At 42.8% G+C, this 18372-nt stretch overlaps 1 protein-coding gene across 6 annotated transcripts in view; it reads left to right on the top strand.

The window, feature by feature from the left end:
* Positions 1–18372, top strand: part of htr4 (5-hydroxytryptamine receptor 4) — a 282593-nt gene that overhangs the window by 201916 nt on the left and 62305 nt on the right. For 5 of the 6 annotated variants that reach the window (XM_061726112.1, XM_061726111.1, XM_061726110.1 and 2 more), the window contains exons 5-6: positions 5629–5782; positions 15134–15702. In XM_061726112.1, the coding sequence (XP_061582096.1) occupies positions 5629–5782; positions 15134–15702 (723 nt within the window). Of the gene's footprint in view, positions 1–5628; positions 5783–15133; positions 15707–18372 lie in introns of those variants that run through there. The other variant, XM_061726114.1, reaches the window with a different exon arrangement.

Raw genomic sequence — 18372 nt, 5'->3', positions numbered from 1 at the left:
GATAGTCATTTTAACGTTCAACAACTCTTCATCCTACCCATCAAACAACATTTATTCTCACTTCTATTGAGCCAAGCCTATAGGCCTGACAGCTGTCAATCACATGGAGCTGAAAACTCAGATAGTCACGGACTGACTCAGTTCCATCTTTGATACAACTTAAATAAAAAAAAAAACATAACTGGTCTAAAATTACACAATCTATTTAGATAGATATAGACACAGCGGTGTATAACATCATTTCTGAGCTTTATAACAGAAAATGAACTCGGCGGTCTAGTTGACAACAAAACAAAGCTAATTCAAATAGGCAGGTGGTCAAGGCTACACAACATTCTGATAAAGACATTATTTATGAAGGTTACACTGACTCACCAATGGCAGTCGGCTCTTCCATAAAACTTTGTACATGCTTAGTCCTCTTTTAAAGTTTAGTGCTCATCTCCTCCATGGCCGCGAATTTGTAGAGTCGGCAAATTGGCTGAAAGTGTTAAGGCTGATTTATGGTTCCGCGTTACACCAACGCAGAGCCTACGGCGTAGGGTACGCGGTGATGCGCACGTACGGTGTGCGTCGCCGCGTACACTACGCCGTAGGCTTCGCCGTACCCTACGGCGTAGACTCTGCATCGATTTAACGCAGAACCATAATTCAGGCTTTACAGCCAATCAGCGTTGGCTCACAGCCCTGATGCGTTCAGGACAGTTGTAAAGTAAGAATTAGCCTACACTGACCGCACAATGCACATTTTATCGTTATTATGGCCTACAATTTACAATTATATATGAACGTATCACACAAAACGGGGCCCTGTCATTGGGCCCTATGAGCTTGTGGGCCCCGTGGCGACCGCCCCCTCACCCCCCTCTGGCTCCGCTACAGGATGCCGAGTGGATCAAATCAAAAATGAATAAGGTTGGCTCGGTTCTGGAGCCTCTGGACCTGACTGCACAAGTGGACAACCCTGGGCATTCTGTTCCCAAGACAGCCATTCCACAAAATAGTGTCTTCAGTCACAGGTGCCCTCAGATCTGCTGCTCCAGGAAATCCTTCCTGCCCTGCTTAGATTTTCTGTGTGAACAGATCACAAGACTTCTGGAACGACGTCAGACCATTGGAGATGTTTGTTGTTTTGATTAATAAATCAAATGTCCAGATGATATTTTAGTTCATATGCCCTGAACGTTTAAGCTGCAAGAAGAAATGCTTTCCCTTTATACATGACTGTACATAAAACACACTTAAACACTGATTTGGATTTTATGGGTGGTCAAAATGAGGAGAAACGGAGTTTACAAGAACTCATTTTAGACCTTTCACATCTGCTCTATTGTTGGCTTTATTTGCATTCATTTTTTTTCTCTTTTGTTAAACATTTTAGTTGGAAACTGTGTTTCCAGCTGTCTTTTTTATGTTTTTGTTCCTGTGATTCTCATGGTACCTCCTTGTGGTGTGATTGGCTGTTATTTTTACACACACTGTCATCAGGCTGTGTGTATACTTGCATTTGACCCGCATCCTTTCCTCCTTCTCAGTGTGTCTGTGATCCACATCTGCGTACCTTGGAAGGGGACAGCTTTTCTAACTTTTGTTTTTACACAAAACATGCAAATGTGTGGAAGCAATTAGCTCTTTTGGCCCTAACTTCATTGGCGCTCTAAACGTCCTGGCTATCCACCATTCACTTTGTCTCATTTTCACTCCAACCACCTGTAAGGCTCTGGACACACTGTACTTAACAGTTCCTACAATCTCCCTTTAATCTTGTTACAATGCTCTAATTGTGTTTTGTGGGTGGATGGAGCTATAAAGATACATACAGGTTTATCTGAATGATGCAGATGCACGCGTATGGTGGCAAAGATGCAACACACACACACACACACACACACACACACACACGCACACACACACACACACACACACACACACACACACACACACACACCAAGTCATTGAGCAGACCGGATGAACAGCATTTGTTACTGTCAGCAACGCCAAGGCCGTCATATAAGCTTTTTTCTAAAGGAATCACTCATCCCTTCTTCACTTTTTCTTGTCATCTTTCAGTCCCTCCTCTTTCAGCATTCCTCCTCCTCTGCTCTTCCCTTCTCATGTTTCTTTATGTCCTTTTAAGACTATGTCACTCAACAACTACAAAAGTCTCCTGTTCCCATTTATAAAAGAGTGTGTAGGATTCATACTAAAAGTGCACGTGTGCCCAAAAGCCGAAAATGGCGGGCGCAAAAAAAAATCCGGATTTATAAAACCGTGTGCACGCACATCTGCACGCAATGTTCTCTTTATAAATCACAGTCCAGCTGGAAGGTTGCGCACGTGATTTCGCCTCATATCCCGCCCTCTACACGCCCACTTCATACCATAAATGGGCAATGCAAAGTACTCCATGATTGTATTTCCATATAAATGAGCCTGCTGAGCATGCGCAGCGGCTTCCTGCAGTCTGTTTCTGCTGCATCAGGATAAATGAGACGTGTCGAGCCACCGTGCCACTGAATTTCACGGAGACTGAGATCGAGATGTTGTGGATGAGTTGGAGGCAGGAAAACGACATTATTTGGTGGTCACAGTAAAAGTATAAATAGTATATAAATAGTATAAAATAAAGAGAGGTGAGTGGTCACGGACAGATCTGTTGCAGAAAAAAAAGTGGAGTGATTTGAAGGTGGAGGCCAAGAGGTATGGAGCCCCTAATGGGACACAGATTTTTTTAATATATATAATGAGTTTTACGTGCGCGCATGAAACCTTTAAGGCTGATTTATGGTTCCGCGTTACACCAACGCAGAGCCTACGGCGTAGGTGCGCGTCGGCCCGTACCCTACGGCGTAGGCTCTGCGTCGTTTTAACGCGGAACCATAATTTAGGCTTACGCCCGCGCGTAAAGGTTTCACGCGGGGACTGAAGATAATTATCCATTAAAAACCACTCATCCTAACAATGTGCGCTCAAATCCACGCTGATTGTGATGTTCAAAGGAACCTGTGTGGATTTGGGCATACCCAGGGTTTTGTACATCTGAATTTTTTTTTTGCGTACGTGAAAATTCCACGGACGGTTTCATGTTGAAATCTACGGACGTTTTGATCATGAGGCCCCAGGTCACCGGCCGGTCCACCTTCAGATAGCAAAATATGAGTGACTCAACGTTGAAATAAGGTTAGGCATAAACATTGAATCCATGTTGAAGCCTGGTCAGAATATGTTGATTCAACATTGATTACACATTGGCATTAGAATTGGACGATTGATTGATGGTTGATCAATCGTAACCAAAAATCTAACTTTTTTTTTTCCCATGTTTCTTTATTGGGTATTCGATGTTATGCACATTACACAATAACCATTTTTTAAAGGATTCAACAGCATGCCCCGTTTTATATTTTACCACACACACACAAAACCAAAAAAAATAGTAAAATAAATAAGGACACAAAACTTAACAAACATCCCAAAACACACACACTGTAAAATACATAATTATGAACAGGTCCCAAAGTAAGTACCAATTACCAATCAAACTCTGATTGAAGACAATAATAATAGGAAAAATAAAGTAATGAAATAAAATACAGGACACACAAAACAACAACAACAAAAAAATGAAAATAAAATGAAATAAGATAAATAAATAAAAATTAAAATAAACAGACATAAGAGGAACCCTAAAACAATAGACATGGTTAGCAATATATCATACTTCCCTATAATTAAATTAAATCAAATTAAATTAATCTTCCAAGGATGCCAAAGAATTAACAAAAGAAAGAATAGGTTCCCAAATATAAGAAAACTTATCAGAGCAACCCCTAATACCGTATTTAAAATCTAACTTTTTGATCATAATTCAACTTGATTTAAGATATTTTGCTATCTGGGTGTGCATTAAGAAGAGGGTGAATTATCCTGTACTGGAAATGCAAAAACAGAGAGACAGCAAATTTCTATCTGTTGTAACTTCTTGTTTAAAGTTATAAATCTCATTGGAGTATCATTGGAGGCCGGAGTGAGTGTTTCATAAAGATGGCATGTAGCAGGGATAAATATAAGCTGAAAATGGGCAATATGACAGACAGAAATGTGCCACAATGAGAGCATTGTTTACACTGAATTTCCATGCAATATTTTTATGGAATATTCCACAGATCTGGGCTGGCCGTTCATCTCAGTCCCATGGCAACTGTATCGGTTTCTTTTGTTCTCTAATTTGAAGCACAAAAAACTCCATAGGATGACCGCAAGAACAATACTTTCTAAACTGTGTACAGATTGTTGACAGTCACAGGAAGAGTTATGGCTCAGAAAGAAAGATGGTATTTGTGTTTTAAGCAGTGCACCGGAGAATAAACAGAAGGGTGCTAGAGTTGACAGACTCAACTTCCTGTCTCAGGCCAAGGCCAACTGGTGGTTCCTGTCTGGAGATAATAAAAAAAGAGACCGCTGGAGAATCGCAATGTCACATTTACTAAGCTCATGCAGTCGTTTCTGTCGTTTCAAGTGGACGTTTCAGAGTTGAAATCTTCATCAAAAGCTTAAAGGCAAAGTCAGAAAAAGTGAGGGAAGAAAACACAGAGAAGTTACAGAAAATGTGAAAAGATGAGGAACTTAACGTGCTGAAGAGAAAGGAAAGTAGAAGAAAAATAAGCATAAAATATTTTATAATTATCATCTTTGAAGTTCAGTTACTCGCTTATCGAGCACCGTTTCATTCACAATTCAATATATATTCCATTAAATAGAAAATAAAAAATGTATATCAACTTGTTTATTTATCCATGGTCTACCAGACCAAAATGGTTGGATGGATGGATGGATGGATGATGGATGCTTGGATGGATGGTTGGATGGATGGATGGATGATGGATGCTTGGATGGATGGTTGGATGGATGGATGATGGATGGATGGATGGATGGATGGATGGTTGGATGGTTGGATATTTGGATGGATGGATGATGGATGGATGGATGGATGGATGGATGGTTGGATGGTTGGATATTTGGATGGATGGATGATGGATGGATGGATGGATGATGGATGGATGGATGGATGGTTGGATGGATGGTTGGATGATGGATGCATGGATGGATGGATGATGGATGGATGGTTGGATATATGGATGGATGATGGATGGATGGATGGATGGTTGGATGGTTGGATATTTGGATGGATGGATGATGGATGGATGGATGGATGGATGGTTGGATGGATGGATGGATGGATGATGGATGATGGATGGATGGATGGATGGTTGGATGGTTGGATGGATGGATGATGGATGGATGGATGATGGATGATGGATGGATGGATGATGGATGGATGGATGGATGGATGGATGGATGGATGGATGGATGGTTGGATGATGGATGGATGGATGATGGATGGATGGATGATGGATGGATGGATGGATGGATGGATGGATGGATGGATGGATGGATGGATGGATGGATGGATGATGGTGTATATGTGTTTGTACATAATGTCAACAGATCAGTTTAGTCTTAGCAACATTAAGGCTCCTCTGCCGGTTTGATGTCCACTGGCTGCTTGTGTTGCACAGATGAAAAACCGCTGACGACATTCTAACCCTCACCATGTCCTCTCTGCAGGTATTACGCTATCTGCTGCCAGCCGCTCGTCTACCAGACCAAGATGACTCCCCTGCGAGTGTCTCTGATGGTCGGCGGCTGTTGGGTCATCCCCACCTTCATCTCTTTCCTGCCCATCATGCAGGGCTGGAACAGCATCGGCATCGACCACCTGGTGAGTGTTTGTGTCCAGAGGAAAGGACTCGCTGAGCGTCCTGGGATAGTCTTTCTGCATGCGTTAAATACATCTTGTTTAGATTTATAGTAGTGGGACACTTCCATTCACTGAAAATGGAAATCCCCGTAGGAGACCAAAAAAAAAGCAAATTTTTGACAAAAAACAGTCACAAAGAGGGAAAAAAATGAACAAAACATGTTTTGCTTAAACTCTTAGTGTCGACATGCACAATAAAACAAATTGTAGTGTGGAGGAGCATTATTTACAAGTGAGAGGAAATGCTCCTCGTGTTGCCGTGGCAACAACATCAACATGGCAGACACAGACAGCGAAGGACCACTGACTCTGCAGACGTGAGGTCAGGCACATTGGTTCTTTTAGTCTAAAAGCTGAAGCAGCTGACACTTGTTTACTAAGATGCTATTTTTGAAATTTAGTATTGATTATATTAAATAGAATGCAAACAAGAAGGACCAGAAAGGAAACAATGATGCAATAGAATATGAAAGTTAAAAACCCTGTAATAGAATAGAATATAAAATCAAATATAGTGCGAATTTGAAGCCCGTCTCATCACTTTAGGCTTCTTAAAACTTGCAAATTTAAAAAGCTGTCATCGCTTAGTTGAACTCTTTAGGCAAGGCAAGGCAAATGTATTTATATAGCACAATTCAACACAAGGTAATTCAAAGTGCTTTACATTGACATTAAAAGCGGCAGCTAAAGAGTTTTAAATTATGGTTGGCATTTCAGTTTCCAGCTTGAGGCAAACGGTCATAAACTGGAAACTGAGATTGGAATATAAACAACGGATCAGGTAGAATAAGAAAAAGCTTAAAGTTTGCAAATATGAGATGTGCAATGGAGAGAGAGTTTAACTGAATCCTGAACTGTTAACCTGAGAGTTCATATAATTTCTGTGTTTCTCAATATCAAACTATATAAAGCTTAATGCTAAAGAGTGTGGGAATTTACCAGGAGCTGTTAATATACTGTACGGTAACAATAAGGTCTGGGACCGTGAAACCGGCCACTACTCCGTTGTCCTGCTGCCGCGCTTTCTCATTGCACTTCATTCTTTCTCTTCCTCAAACCAATTATGGCCGTGACCAAACTCTTCTCATGAGTTTGGTCTGCCTAGATTTTTATCTTTTTAACCCTTGTACTGTCTTCGGGTCAAAATGACCTAACTCTTCTGTCCTTCTTTCCTCCTGCTCTCTCCTTCCTTCTCCCTTCCTCTTTTCTCCCTTCCTTCCTTCCTTCCTTCCTTCCTTCCTTCCTTCCTTCCTTCCTTCCTTCCTTCCTTCCTTCCTTCCTTCCTTCCTTCCTTCCTTCCTTCCTTCCTTCCTTCCTTCCTTCCTTCCTTCCTTCCTTCCTTCCTTCCTTCCTTCTTCCCTTCCTCTTTTCTTCCTTCCTTCCTTCCTTCCTTCCTTCCTTCCTTCCTTCCTTCCTTCCTTCATTCTTTCCTCCTGCTCTCTCCTTCCTTTATCCCTTCCTCTTTTCTCCATTCCTTCCTTCCTTCCTTCCTTCCTTCCTTCCTTCCTTCCTTCCTTCCTTCCTTCCTTCCTTCCTTCTTTCCTCCTGCTCTCTCCTTCCTTTATCCCTTCCTCTTTTCTCCATTCCTTCCTTCCTTCCTTCCTTCCTTCCTTCCTTCCTTCCTTCCTTCCTTCCTTCCTTCCTTCCTTCCTTCCTTCCTTCCTTCCTTCCTTCCTTCCTTCCTTCCTTCCTTCCTTCCTTCCTTCTTTCCTAACTTCCTTCCTTCTTTCCTCCCTTCCTTCTTTTCTCCCTTCCTTCCTTCTTTCTTTCCTTCTTTTCATTCTTCCTTCCTCCCTTCTTCTCTTCCTCCTTCCTTGACCCGAAGACAGCACAAGTTAAATAAAGTTAAATAAACTAAATGTTTTAGGTCTCACACTGGGGTCCAACAAGAGTATCTTTAGTGAAGTTGTGCCTTTACACCACGGCTCTCTGAACATCTCCTGGGGTCCAGTCTGGGAGCAGACACAGCAGACGAAACGGCTCTGCAGAGACGACTAAAAACACAAAACATGACAAACCAACATCGAGCCATCTGCCCTGGAAGGCATCGTTACCCACTGCTGCTGGGAAAACCAAAATAAAACTGCACAACATCCTGGAAGACTCCTCTCCTCCTGCCCGTCGTCTGTTAGTACTGCGTTCCCAGCACATCGTAACATGCACCAAACTATTGATCAGCAGGGTTTTATCCCAAAGCCATGACCATCCGGAACATTTGATTTCAACTTTAAATGAGCAATACTGTTATTTTAATGCTATGGTGTTACTGCATATTGTGAGTTCTTGAGTGCACCTGAATTTAGTGATACACTTTTATGTGTTTGAAGAGTCTTCAAATTATTAAAATGAAAATATATATTTATATTTTATTAAAAAAAAGTATATATATATATATATATATATATACAAATAACTCCAAAATAATTTGATGTGTAATGCTGTTAACTGTAGTAACCACCACGACCCACTCTGAGTTGGCCACAGCTTCAGCTTGGGGCTAAAGCAGACACTTTTGGTCCTCGTAACAGAAACCTGAGGAGTCAAGTTGAGTGTCGGACTTCACCACCTAAAACCAGCTGCCATGAACAGAGCTGTAAACACCGGAATAGGTGCTGTGATGAGTAATTTTGACGTAAAATCTCTAAAATAAGTGTAAGTTTAAATCAAAGGCTGATATGTTGCATGAATGTTGTTGTATGCTGTACAATACAACAGGGAAAGTATGATGTCACCATCTCTGTGCCTTTTTGTCCATATTACTTCAATTCAATTCAATTCAATTTTATTTGTATAGCGTCTAATACAACAGATGTTGTCTCTAGACGCTTTCCAGAGATCCAGAACATGAACATAAACATAAACCCCCGAGCAATTATTACATAAACAATGGCAGGTAAAAACTCCCCTAGTGGGAGAAAAGCCTTAAGCCAAACAGTGGCAAGAAAAACTCCCCTTTAGGAGGAAGAAACCTTGAGCAGGACCAGGCTCATAAGGGGGGACCCTCCTGCCGAAGGCCAGAGTGGGGGGGTCGGGGACGTCAGCAGCACAGCAGGCAGGTGGAAGCAGCAGCGGGATGACCGGGGGTGGGGACCGCAGGCCAGCACGCAGCTCCCGAAGCTCCGGCCTGCAAACATGCACTAAAGAGAAAAAAGGGGGGCCAGCACAAGAAACTACAGGAGCGATGGACAAAAATGATGGCTATGAGATATTTATAATAAATAAAAATGGAAATGGAGAAGAGAGGAAGGGAAGAGGAGAGGAGAGGAGAAGAAGGGTGAGATGTGAGATGTGGACAAATGTGCTTGTGGCCGGTCAGCTCAGTTGGCCAGTGGTAGAACCATCACAATCCACACAGCACACACAGAAAAACCCGTTCACAGACAGAAGTCTGCAGGACAGAGTCTGGAGTTGGGAGGTGCCGTTCACTGGCAGCAGCGGCTCTCTGGGGGGCTAATTAGAGCCGTCAAACAATCTGTGCAGCCAAAACCAAAAGCTCTACAAGTTAACAGAGAAACCAGAACTCAGTTAGCAAGAGGCAAAGGGTTGGAGAGCTCAGCGGCTGCTCCTGCGTCGCTGGTCGTGGCCTGTTGACCGAAGAGGGCAAACTGTGGTCACTTCACACGAGCCGAGAAGTTCAGAGTTCTGGTTTGGGCGCTTTAATGATGCAACGTGGGACAACGGCAATGCCACACCTGTCAGAGATTTTCCCAAACATCAAAATATAACCTTAAGTCTAACTAAAAATGCATGGAGTGCTGCTGGGTGTGAGAAAACAAGTGTATACTTCAGGTGCTCTTCGGCATGGGGATCAAAAAGATTGAAAAACAATTTAGAAAAATCAAGGCACTCAAGAAGGTAGAAAAATATAAAAAGCCTTTATTAAATCATGGCTTTGTAAAAGTTAAGAAAATGCCAACATGTTTCGGCAATGTAGGCCTTCCAAAAGGCAGATAACAGAGACGTCAAAATATAACCTATTACATGGGGTGTAATAAGTCTAATTTTAGGAAAGAAAATGACAAAGACTTAAAGTTTGGATGACAATGGCTTCATTAGAATTCACTGAATGTGAGCACGGAGAGAAGGAGCGAACAGATGGGGAGGACACAAAGCCAGCCACGTTCGTGATGCACTGAGAAAGCAAATCAGACATTAAACACAGCGACCCACGACCAGCCCGAGTGTGTGAAGAGCAACAGGAGTGTAGGAAGATGCGTAACAACATCCGCCTCTGCAGAGGCAGTGGGCTGTATTTCTGACTGTTATAAAAGGGTAAAAGCTCTGCATCCGGCAGCACAGACGATCCAGGATCAGCTGTGAAATGTTTTATAGACAGAAGAGGCTTGAGTTTTGGTCTGCCCACATTTAAACCCAAATCCAACATTGGACGTGCTCATATATCAGTGAAGCTGCTCACCAACTTAAAGCTCAATTTGTTGTGTGCCTTGAAGCAGGAGATTCAGAAATGTTACCACACTGTCTTCCACGTCATCTAACCCTGCGTTCACACTGAAAGCGTCATGTACTGTCGACGCCTGCAGTGGGCGGGGCTAAAGCTGCAGTGGGCGGGGCTAAAGCTACAGTGGGCGGGGGTAAAGCTGCAGAACTGGAGGGAACAGTGGGACCAGCCTACTCATATAGCGTGCACATCTTCAGTTTCCTATTTCACCATAGATCACACTTTGGGACGCCTTCTTTATATTTTAGCGTTATTTCAGCGTAGATAAGAGTGAGTTTGATGCTCCTTAACAAGTTTGGTCCGTGTATCAACATCAACCGCCAGCGAGCCCTTGCTCCCGGTGAACCATAAATCCGCCTAGGCTGATTTAGGGTTCCGCGTCACACCAACGCAGAGCCGACGTAGGGTACCTGGCAACGCGCACCGTACGCCGTCGATTTTACGCAGAACCATAATTCAGGCGAAGCTGCAGTCTGTCTGCGCTGATCACTGACACCGGGTCGAAGCGGATTTGGTCATGATGTTTAAACTGTGTTTTGTGATTAATAAGCACGGGTTTTAATTATTTTGCGTTGGATTAATGTAGCAAATAAAATCGTTGGGACCATCCAGCTCCTCACCCATCAGATACGTGTTTCACATGATCAGTTCAGGTAAAAACGGCAGTTAAATCAGCAAAAATGTCAGTTTGCTGGATGAAATATATTAATTCCTGATAAAATAACTGTGTTAGCTCAGAGCTCTGCTCATGTACGCATGTGAATGAGTGTACGTTTGTGTGTACATGAAAGTACAATCTGCATTGAGGCTTCTCGCTTCGGGAATCCCAGTCTGTGATTGGACGCTGCCTCGGCGTCGCCGCTGCTCATTTGCATAAAGTTCAGATTTTTCAACTTCAAATTGACGCGCCGCGCTCGCTGCCTCTCGCTGCCTCTCGACGCGCGTTTTCATAGGAAATGAATGGCAGCCGGAGCTGCCTATGACGCTTCAGTGTGAACGCAGGGTTATATTTGGAAATATCAGCCCATTCATAAAACCGGCCTGGGTATAACACGTGAGAGAGCTCAGCCTTCCATCAACCAGACAGCATTATCTCTGATTCATCTCGTAAGCCTGATCTAAGGTTTACCACCGAGGTGAGATGAGCAAGAGGAGTCAGAGATTGTTGCTGTGACTGATGATGATGTCCCGCTTCCTGCAGAGCTGTTTTTCTCCTCAGCAGCAGAGACCGAGCCAGACACAGTGTGGGCTGGTGAGTCGGCTCTTTGGTGGTGAAAGTGTTTTTCTGTGCAGCAAGGCATTGATCCTTCAGCACTGGACCTTTATTTCCATTTTATTTAAATAACAGATTAACCACCCTTTTTCTCCACTTTTTATTTCAGTACAAAACAATGTACAAGATGAGACAGTGGTTCAGAAAATAAAACAGACAAAACATCCCGATATTCATATATTTGTAGATTACTTTGTACAATAAGGATTATTTTCAATAAGTTCATCATGAAAGAATTCAATATCTAAAAAGCTGACATGCAGGTTTTCTGAAGTAATATTCTCTGTGACACATTGTGGTCACAACGGCACGTGGATGAAGCAGGAAAGCTTCCCTCTCGATGTTGTTGCTGCACCTCTGGAATGATGGGGAGCTGCAACGGCACCACATCAGTGGCATTCAAGGTCTCAGCCGTGGCTAATGAAACATTTGGTGAACCTCTAAAGCCCTTTTAATATGTTTTTAATGACAGAGTGAGGAAGAAAGTGAGGGTCATTGTGGGTAACGGCTTTGCTTTCTTCAACCACTTTGATCCTATGAACTCTGGGAGGTGCTACTGAGTTCCTCCTGCAACCGGTTACAGTTTTTTAGAGGTTGTTTAGGTGGAATCAGCCTTCTGACCTGTAGGTGGCATAGGCACAGGTACGGGCTGCCTTTTCTCATCTTATCTTATCCTACATATAAAGGACTTGTTTTTTTATATGCCTGTCTGGTCCTGCTGTTTATGTCTCTGCTTTTGGTAAGTTCAATATAATTTTCCACCATGGTGGTTAATTCACTTCATTTTTCAGTAGTCCTTGTAGCACCCTATAACGTAATAATTTCCTATAATGTAATAATTTCCTATAATGTAATAATTTCCTATAATGTAATAATTTCCTATAATGTAATAATTTCCTATAATGTAATAATTTCCTATAATGTAATAGTTTCCTGAAAATGTAATAACGCCTGAAAATGTAATAAAATTTGCACTTAACTCAATTGAAAATGTAATAAAATACAATAATGTAATAACTTCACCAATAATGTAATAAAATATCCTGACTGATATTGTAATAACATTTTTACCGATAATATAATACCTTATTACATTATTGGGAATTTATTACATTTTCAGGTGGGTCTTTTTTTTTTTTTAACTGATAATGTAATACTTGACAAATAATGTAATATATATGTTCATTTTCAGTCCAGAGTTCTACATTTTGTGTTTTAAGTATCTAAGCATGTTTTATACACTGGATTTGAAACACCAGAATGACTATTGGGTTAAATTGCAGACTTTGAGTAGCATGTAATAAATTCCCAATAACGTTATAAGGTATTACATTATCGGTAAAAATGTTATTACAATATCAGTCAGGATATTTTATTACATTATGGGGTTTTATTACATTTTCGATTGAGTTAAGTGCAAATGTTATTACATTTTCAGGCGTTATTACATTTTCAGGTAATTATTACATTATAGGAAATTATTACATTGTAGGAAATTATTACATTTACATTACATTACATTACATATAGGTTGCTACACTCCTGCGCCCGTCTTTCTTCAGGACGAGACCCCTCTACTTGAAGCAGGGCCTCTTTTCACCCTTTTCCAACCAACAAAGGTCTCCTAATTGGAGGTGCTTATTCTCCTTCCCGCCTGACTCTAATTGTTGAAACATTTTTTTTCTAAACCGCTTTGGATCCTGTTCTGCTTTTATGATTCCTGCTGGTAACGCTGGCACATTTCAGTGGCTGTTATGATGAGTTACCATGACAACGGGAAGGTTGTTTACATATAGGAGCAGCTGACTGAGCTTCCCAAAGCCGTGGTAATGTCTGCAATGATAACCTAAATCCAGCAGCGAGACTCAGAAGCAGGAGAGATTAGAGTGGTTTTATAAACACACGCTGTAACCTTCACTGCATCGGCTGCCTGTCTATTGTAGAGGTAATTTTAAAATGATATTAATCTTTAAAAGATCTCACCCCACCCTACCTCTACATCTTCCTCCACTCATCCCCTGGAAGAGCCGAGGACACGGCGGAGGCTCGGGGGGAAAAACGTGTTAGGCAGGATTCTCCATTTACCTTTTTAAAATCTGCCCTCAAGACCTCCCTCTTAATCCAAGCTTTTTAACTCAGTGTGAGACTTTATAGTTGTTCTTATTTGTGTCTTAGATTATATTAGATAGTCCTCTATTCATCCCTCAGTGGGGAAATTTGCATTGAGCAGCATGCAGCGAAAGAAGGATAAAAAAGTAAAAAATATATAATTACAATATATAAACAGTATATTTTTTATTTTTTATTTATTATACTTTTTGTATTCTTTATCAGTATAAGTAGGGATCAGTATGAGACCTTTTCAAAGCCTCTGTATCTGTCACCAGTTACCTTCACATATGCTAAGGCATCATGATAAATAATGTTGTTTATGGTAAAAACACGTGCATATGAAATGCATACAAGCAAAGAAGTAAACTGAACAATACCAACATCATCAATTATTGCTCTGTTACAGTAATAATTTTTCTAATATATAGAAAGATATAAGTTATCCAGTTAGATTTAGGGCCAATCCCAATGTTCACCCTACTTTCTACCACAAGCCCTAAAAATGAGTCGCCGCGTAACCTACGCCGTAGACTCTGTGTTGGTGTAACGCGGAACCATAAATCCCTTTATTCTGGCAAGATCTGAAAAGACTTCGCAACAACGGGCAAGCGAGTGATTATGTACATTCACTGAATGAATATTATGAAAGTAAAATATATATTTCTCGCTAAAATTGTAATCAAAATGCATTTTTATGCAGAAACTAACTTAAAATATTGATTTTATTCACTAAAAAATAAGAAATGTCCGCCATGTTTTTTTGTTTGATTCAGTCTGCAAATGATGACGTAAAGCATTCTCGGAAATTTCTCTAGCCCTCGGTCGGTGAGTCAGAATCTGAAATCCCTCACTGTGAAGGGCTAGATTCATACACACTAGCCCTCGTTATGTCCACTAGCCCTCATTATGTCCACTAGCCCTCGTTATGTCCACTAGCCCTCGTTATGTCCACTAGCCCTCATTATGTCCATTAGCCCTCGTTATGTCCACTAGCCCTCGTTATGTCCACCAGCCCTCATTATGTCCACTAGCCCTCGTTATGTCCACTAGCCCTCATTATGTCCATTAGCCCTCGTTATGTCCACTAGCCCTCGTTATGTCCACCAGCCCTCGTTATGTCCACTAGCCCTCGTTATGTCCACCAGCCCTCATTATGTCCACTAGCCCTCGTTATGTCCACTAGCCCTCATTATGTCCACTAGCCCTCGTTATGTCCACTAGCCCTCGTTATGTCCACCAGCCCTCGTTATGTCCACTAGCCCTCGTTATGTCCACCAGCCCTCGTTATGTCCACTAGCCCTACATGCAAAGAGGAATTGGGACACCACTACCCTCACGGGAACGCGCTAAATGTAGGGGTAGGACTGAAAAGTAGGACTAGGGGGGGATTGGGACTGGGTCTTAGTGACACAATGGTCACTTATGTCAAATGACGCAGTTTTTAGCTTTTTTTTCTTCTCTTTCCCAGATTGAGCAGAGGAGCCACAACTGGGGCAGCAACACCACGTCCTGCGTCTTCATGGTCAACAAGCCGTACGCCGTCACGTGCTCTCTGGTGGCCTTCTACATCCCCCTGGTGCTCATGGTGCTGGCTTACCAGAGGATCTACGTGGTAGCCCAAGCCCACGCCAAACAGATCAGCATACTGCAGCGGGCGGGGGTGAGCGCTGCTCAAAACTCGGACTCTGCCGACCACCAACGGAACAACCGCATGCGAACAGAGACTAGAGCGGCAAAGATTCTGTGCATCATCATGGGCTGTTTCTGCCTCTGCTGGGCACCGTTCTTCGTCACCAACGTAGTTGACCCGTTTATAGACTACACAGTGCCCGACCAGCTGTGGACTGCCTGCCTGTGGCTGGGCTACATCAATTCCATGCTCAACCCCCTCCTCTACGCCTTCCTCAACAAGTCATTCCGCCGTGCCTTCCTCATCATCCTGTGTTGTGGGAGGAAGCGGTATCGCAGGTCGTCCATCATCGGGTCAGGCGCCCCCTGCACCGCCACGCAGATCAACGGCTCCACGCATGTTCTCAAGTAAGTCATCTTGATCTGCAGAATCTGTCTACAGGTTTGATCTACAGGTTTGCCACGAAAGGTGATTGAAAACATACTTCAAGGCAGGGGTCGGCAACACAAAAGTGACTGGTTTGAAGCGCAAATTTCATCCATTCAACTGAACTGTAGGCTATTCCGTAGTGTAGTAACTGGACTCTATCTACCAAATGAATTATGTTTGCTTAGTTTGTTTTGGTTTAATCAATTTGTGCAAATGGAGGAGGAGGAGAGACCTCATCTCATTATGCGCGCGCTTCGGGTTTAGGAGCGCACCTTTCTTGAGAGAGACGCAACAACTGTTTGTCTGTTTTGGAGGTGGCAAAGAGAAGGTGGGAATAGATCTTTCCTCACAAAGACTGTCACACTGGATATTTTGGGTGGAGAAGTCCTGCCTCAGGTGGAAGAGTTCAAGTATCTCGGGGTCTTGTTCACGAGTGAGGGAACGATGGAGCGGGAGATTGACAGACGGATCGGTGCAGCGTCCGCTGAGGTGGCTTGGGCATCTGTATCGGATCCTCATGGACGCCTCCCTAGGGAGGTGTTCCAGGCATGTCCCTCCTCCCTAGGGAGGTGTTCCAGGCATGTCCCACCGGGAGGAGACCCCGGGGAAGACCCAGGACACGCTGGAGAGACTGTCTCTCGGCTGGCCTGGGAACGCCTCGGACTCCCCCCGGAAGAGCTGGAGGAAGTGTCTGGGGTGAACGAAGTCTGGGCATCCCTGCTGAGGCTACTGCCCCCGCGACCCGGGAACGGATAAGCGGCGGACGATGGATGGATGGAGCATCGAGACTGGAGAGATGATTAAAAATGTGATATGGTAAATGGTAAATGGATTACACTTATATAGCGCTTTCCAGCTGTACTCCTACAGCCCCAAAGCGCTTTACACTGCAAACATTCACCCACACGCACACGCACACATTCACACACCGGTTGTCGGCGGAGCTGCCATATACAACGGCGCTGGCCTGACAACCGGGAGCAACCAGGGGATTCAGTGTCTTGCCCAAGGACACTTTGGTGGACACAGGCGGAACTAGGGTTCGAACCACTGACCTTCAGGTTCATGGGCGAACGCTCTACCAACTGAGCCACCTACCCCCTATCCCTCGCACCATGAGCTTAAAAAATGTATTGCCACCTTGACAAAAGTACCTTGTGTCATTTTTTCTAAATTAGCCCCCTGACGGTTATTTTGCACATTAGCCGGCAAATTTACACATTGACCGGCTAGTTAAAGACTGACACCACGGTTCATCACATCTAAGCCACTGAAACCATCAGAGCCAGAGCTTTTAAAAGGCCAGGAAGCAGTAAGTCACATCCTAAACTGGTTCTTGGGTTTCCCAGGACTGAGACCCGAGGTGGCATTGATGGTGTCTAACTCATCACGTTTGGTCCCCGCTGGCAAAGCCGTAATTTGTCTCCTAGGACTACAGGCACCTGGACTCGTTGCTGTGCCGATCACTGCTCGAGCAGATCGGGGTTTGTTCCGTCCGTCCCTCCGTGGCCTCAGAGTGAATCTCCAGCTGGAGAATGTTATCGTGCTTCTCCAGCCAACACAGACACTGGTCCTCTTTTATTGCGTGCAGATTGGGTTACCATCCTGCTCTTCTTTCTGTTCCCCCTAAGAGACGTGCAGCTCTTCTGGTGGCAGGCGTTTGCTATTTTGCAACAAAAATGTGCAAACTTCTGTTACTTCTTCAACTTTTTATCTTAAATTTAGCCATTATTGATTTTACACTGTTTTTTAATACCATACTCTGAGCATGTACATGTTCCATTGACTTGTTTTACTTTTGCTTATTCTTGTGGGTTTTTTTTTACATATTTTTACCTTTCGGTTTTCACTTTTTCCTCAAAGAAAAAGGAAACTAATTTCCTTCATTTCTGTTTCATATTTTTCATTGATGCAAAAGTAACAAAGGCACTTACATATGCCAGGGCACATTGGTGACAGCAATGAACATGGTTGTATGCACCAGATATTTTAAATGTACATACTTTTTAAAACAAATAACGATAACACAAAACAAGACTAGATAAAAAATACAATAAAATAGACATAGTCTGTATCAAATAATTAACTTGGCACATAAACATAAGGATAGACAAAAAGTAAAGATCTTAAAAAAAAAAAACCCACGTAAAAAAATAAAAACGGTTGCCATTTATTATAGAATTTGTTCAAGTTTCCCCTTCTTGAGTATCTAATTTTCTCTACTTTTAAAAATGGCACAACCCCATTAATCCACTGTGTGTATTTCCGTCATTTCTGCTTTCAATTTCAAAAATTCAGTTTTTTAAAGGGCCGACACCTGCATGTGCATGTGAATGTGCACCGAGGAGCCATAACATCATGACCTGTTTGATACTGAGCATGTGCTTGTGTTTCAAAGAAAGTTATAAACAGTCAGGATCTGGACAGATAACTGAGTGTGTCCTGCAGTTTCTAGTGTTGGGATATTGGCTTCATGAGAAGCAGTTCTGGTGTCTCTGGATCGTGTTCATGAGTGAGGGTTGCTGGTTCCATCCACTCTGACATGCCAGAGAGGTTTCTCTGCTGGCTTGAGAACACCTCGGTGTTTCATAGTTGATTAACAACAACACTGCACGGTGGCGTTAGATCAGAGGTCGGCAACCCAACAT

Source organism: Cololabis saira, chromosome 7 (assembly GCF_033807715.1).
Source record: "Cololabis saira isolate AMF1-May2022 chromosome 7, fColSai1.1, whole genome shotgun sequence".
NCBI lineage: Eukaryota > Metazoa > Chordata > Actinopteri > Beloniformes > Belonidae > Cololabis > Cololabis saira.
Note: the sequence above shows the minus strand (reverse complement) of the source record. Positions and strands in the feature narration are given on the sequence as shown.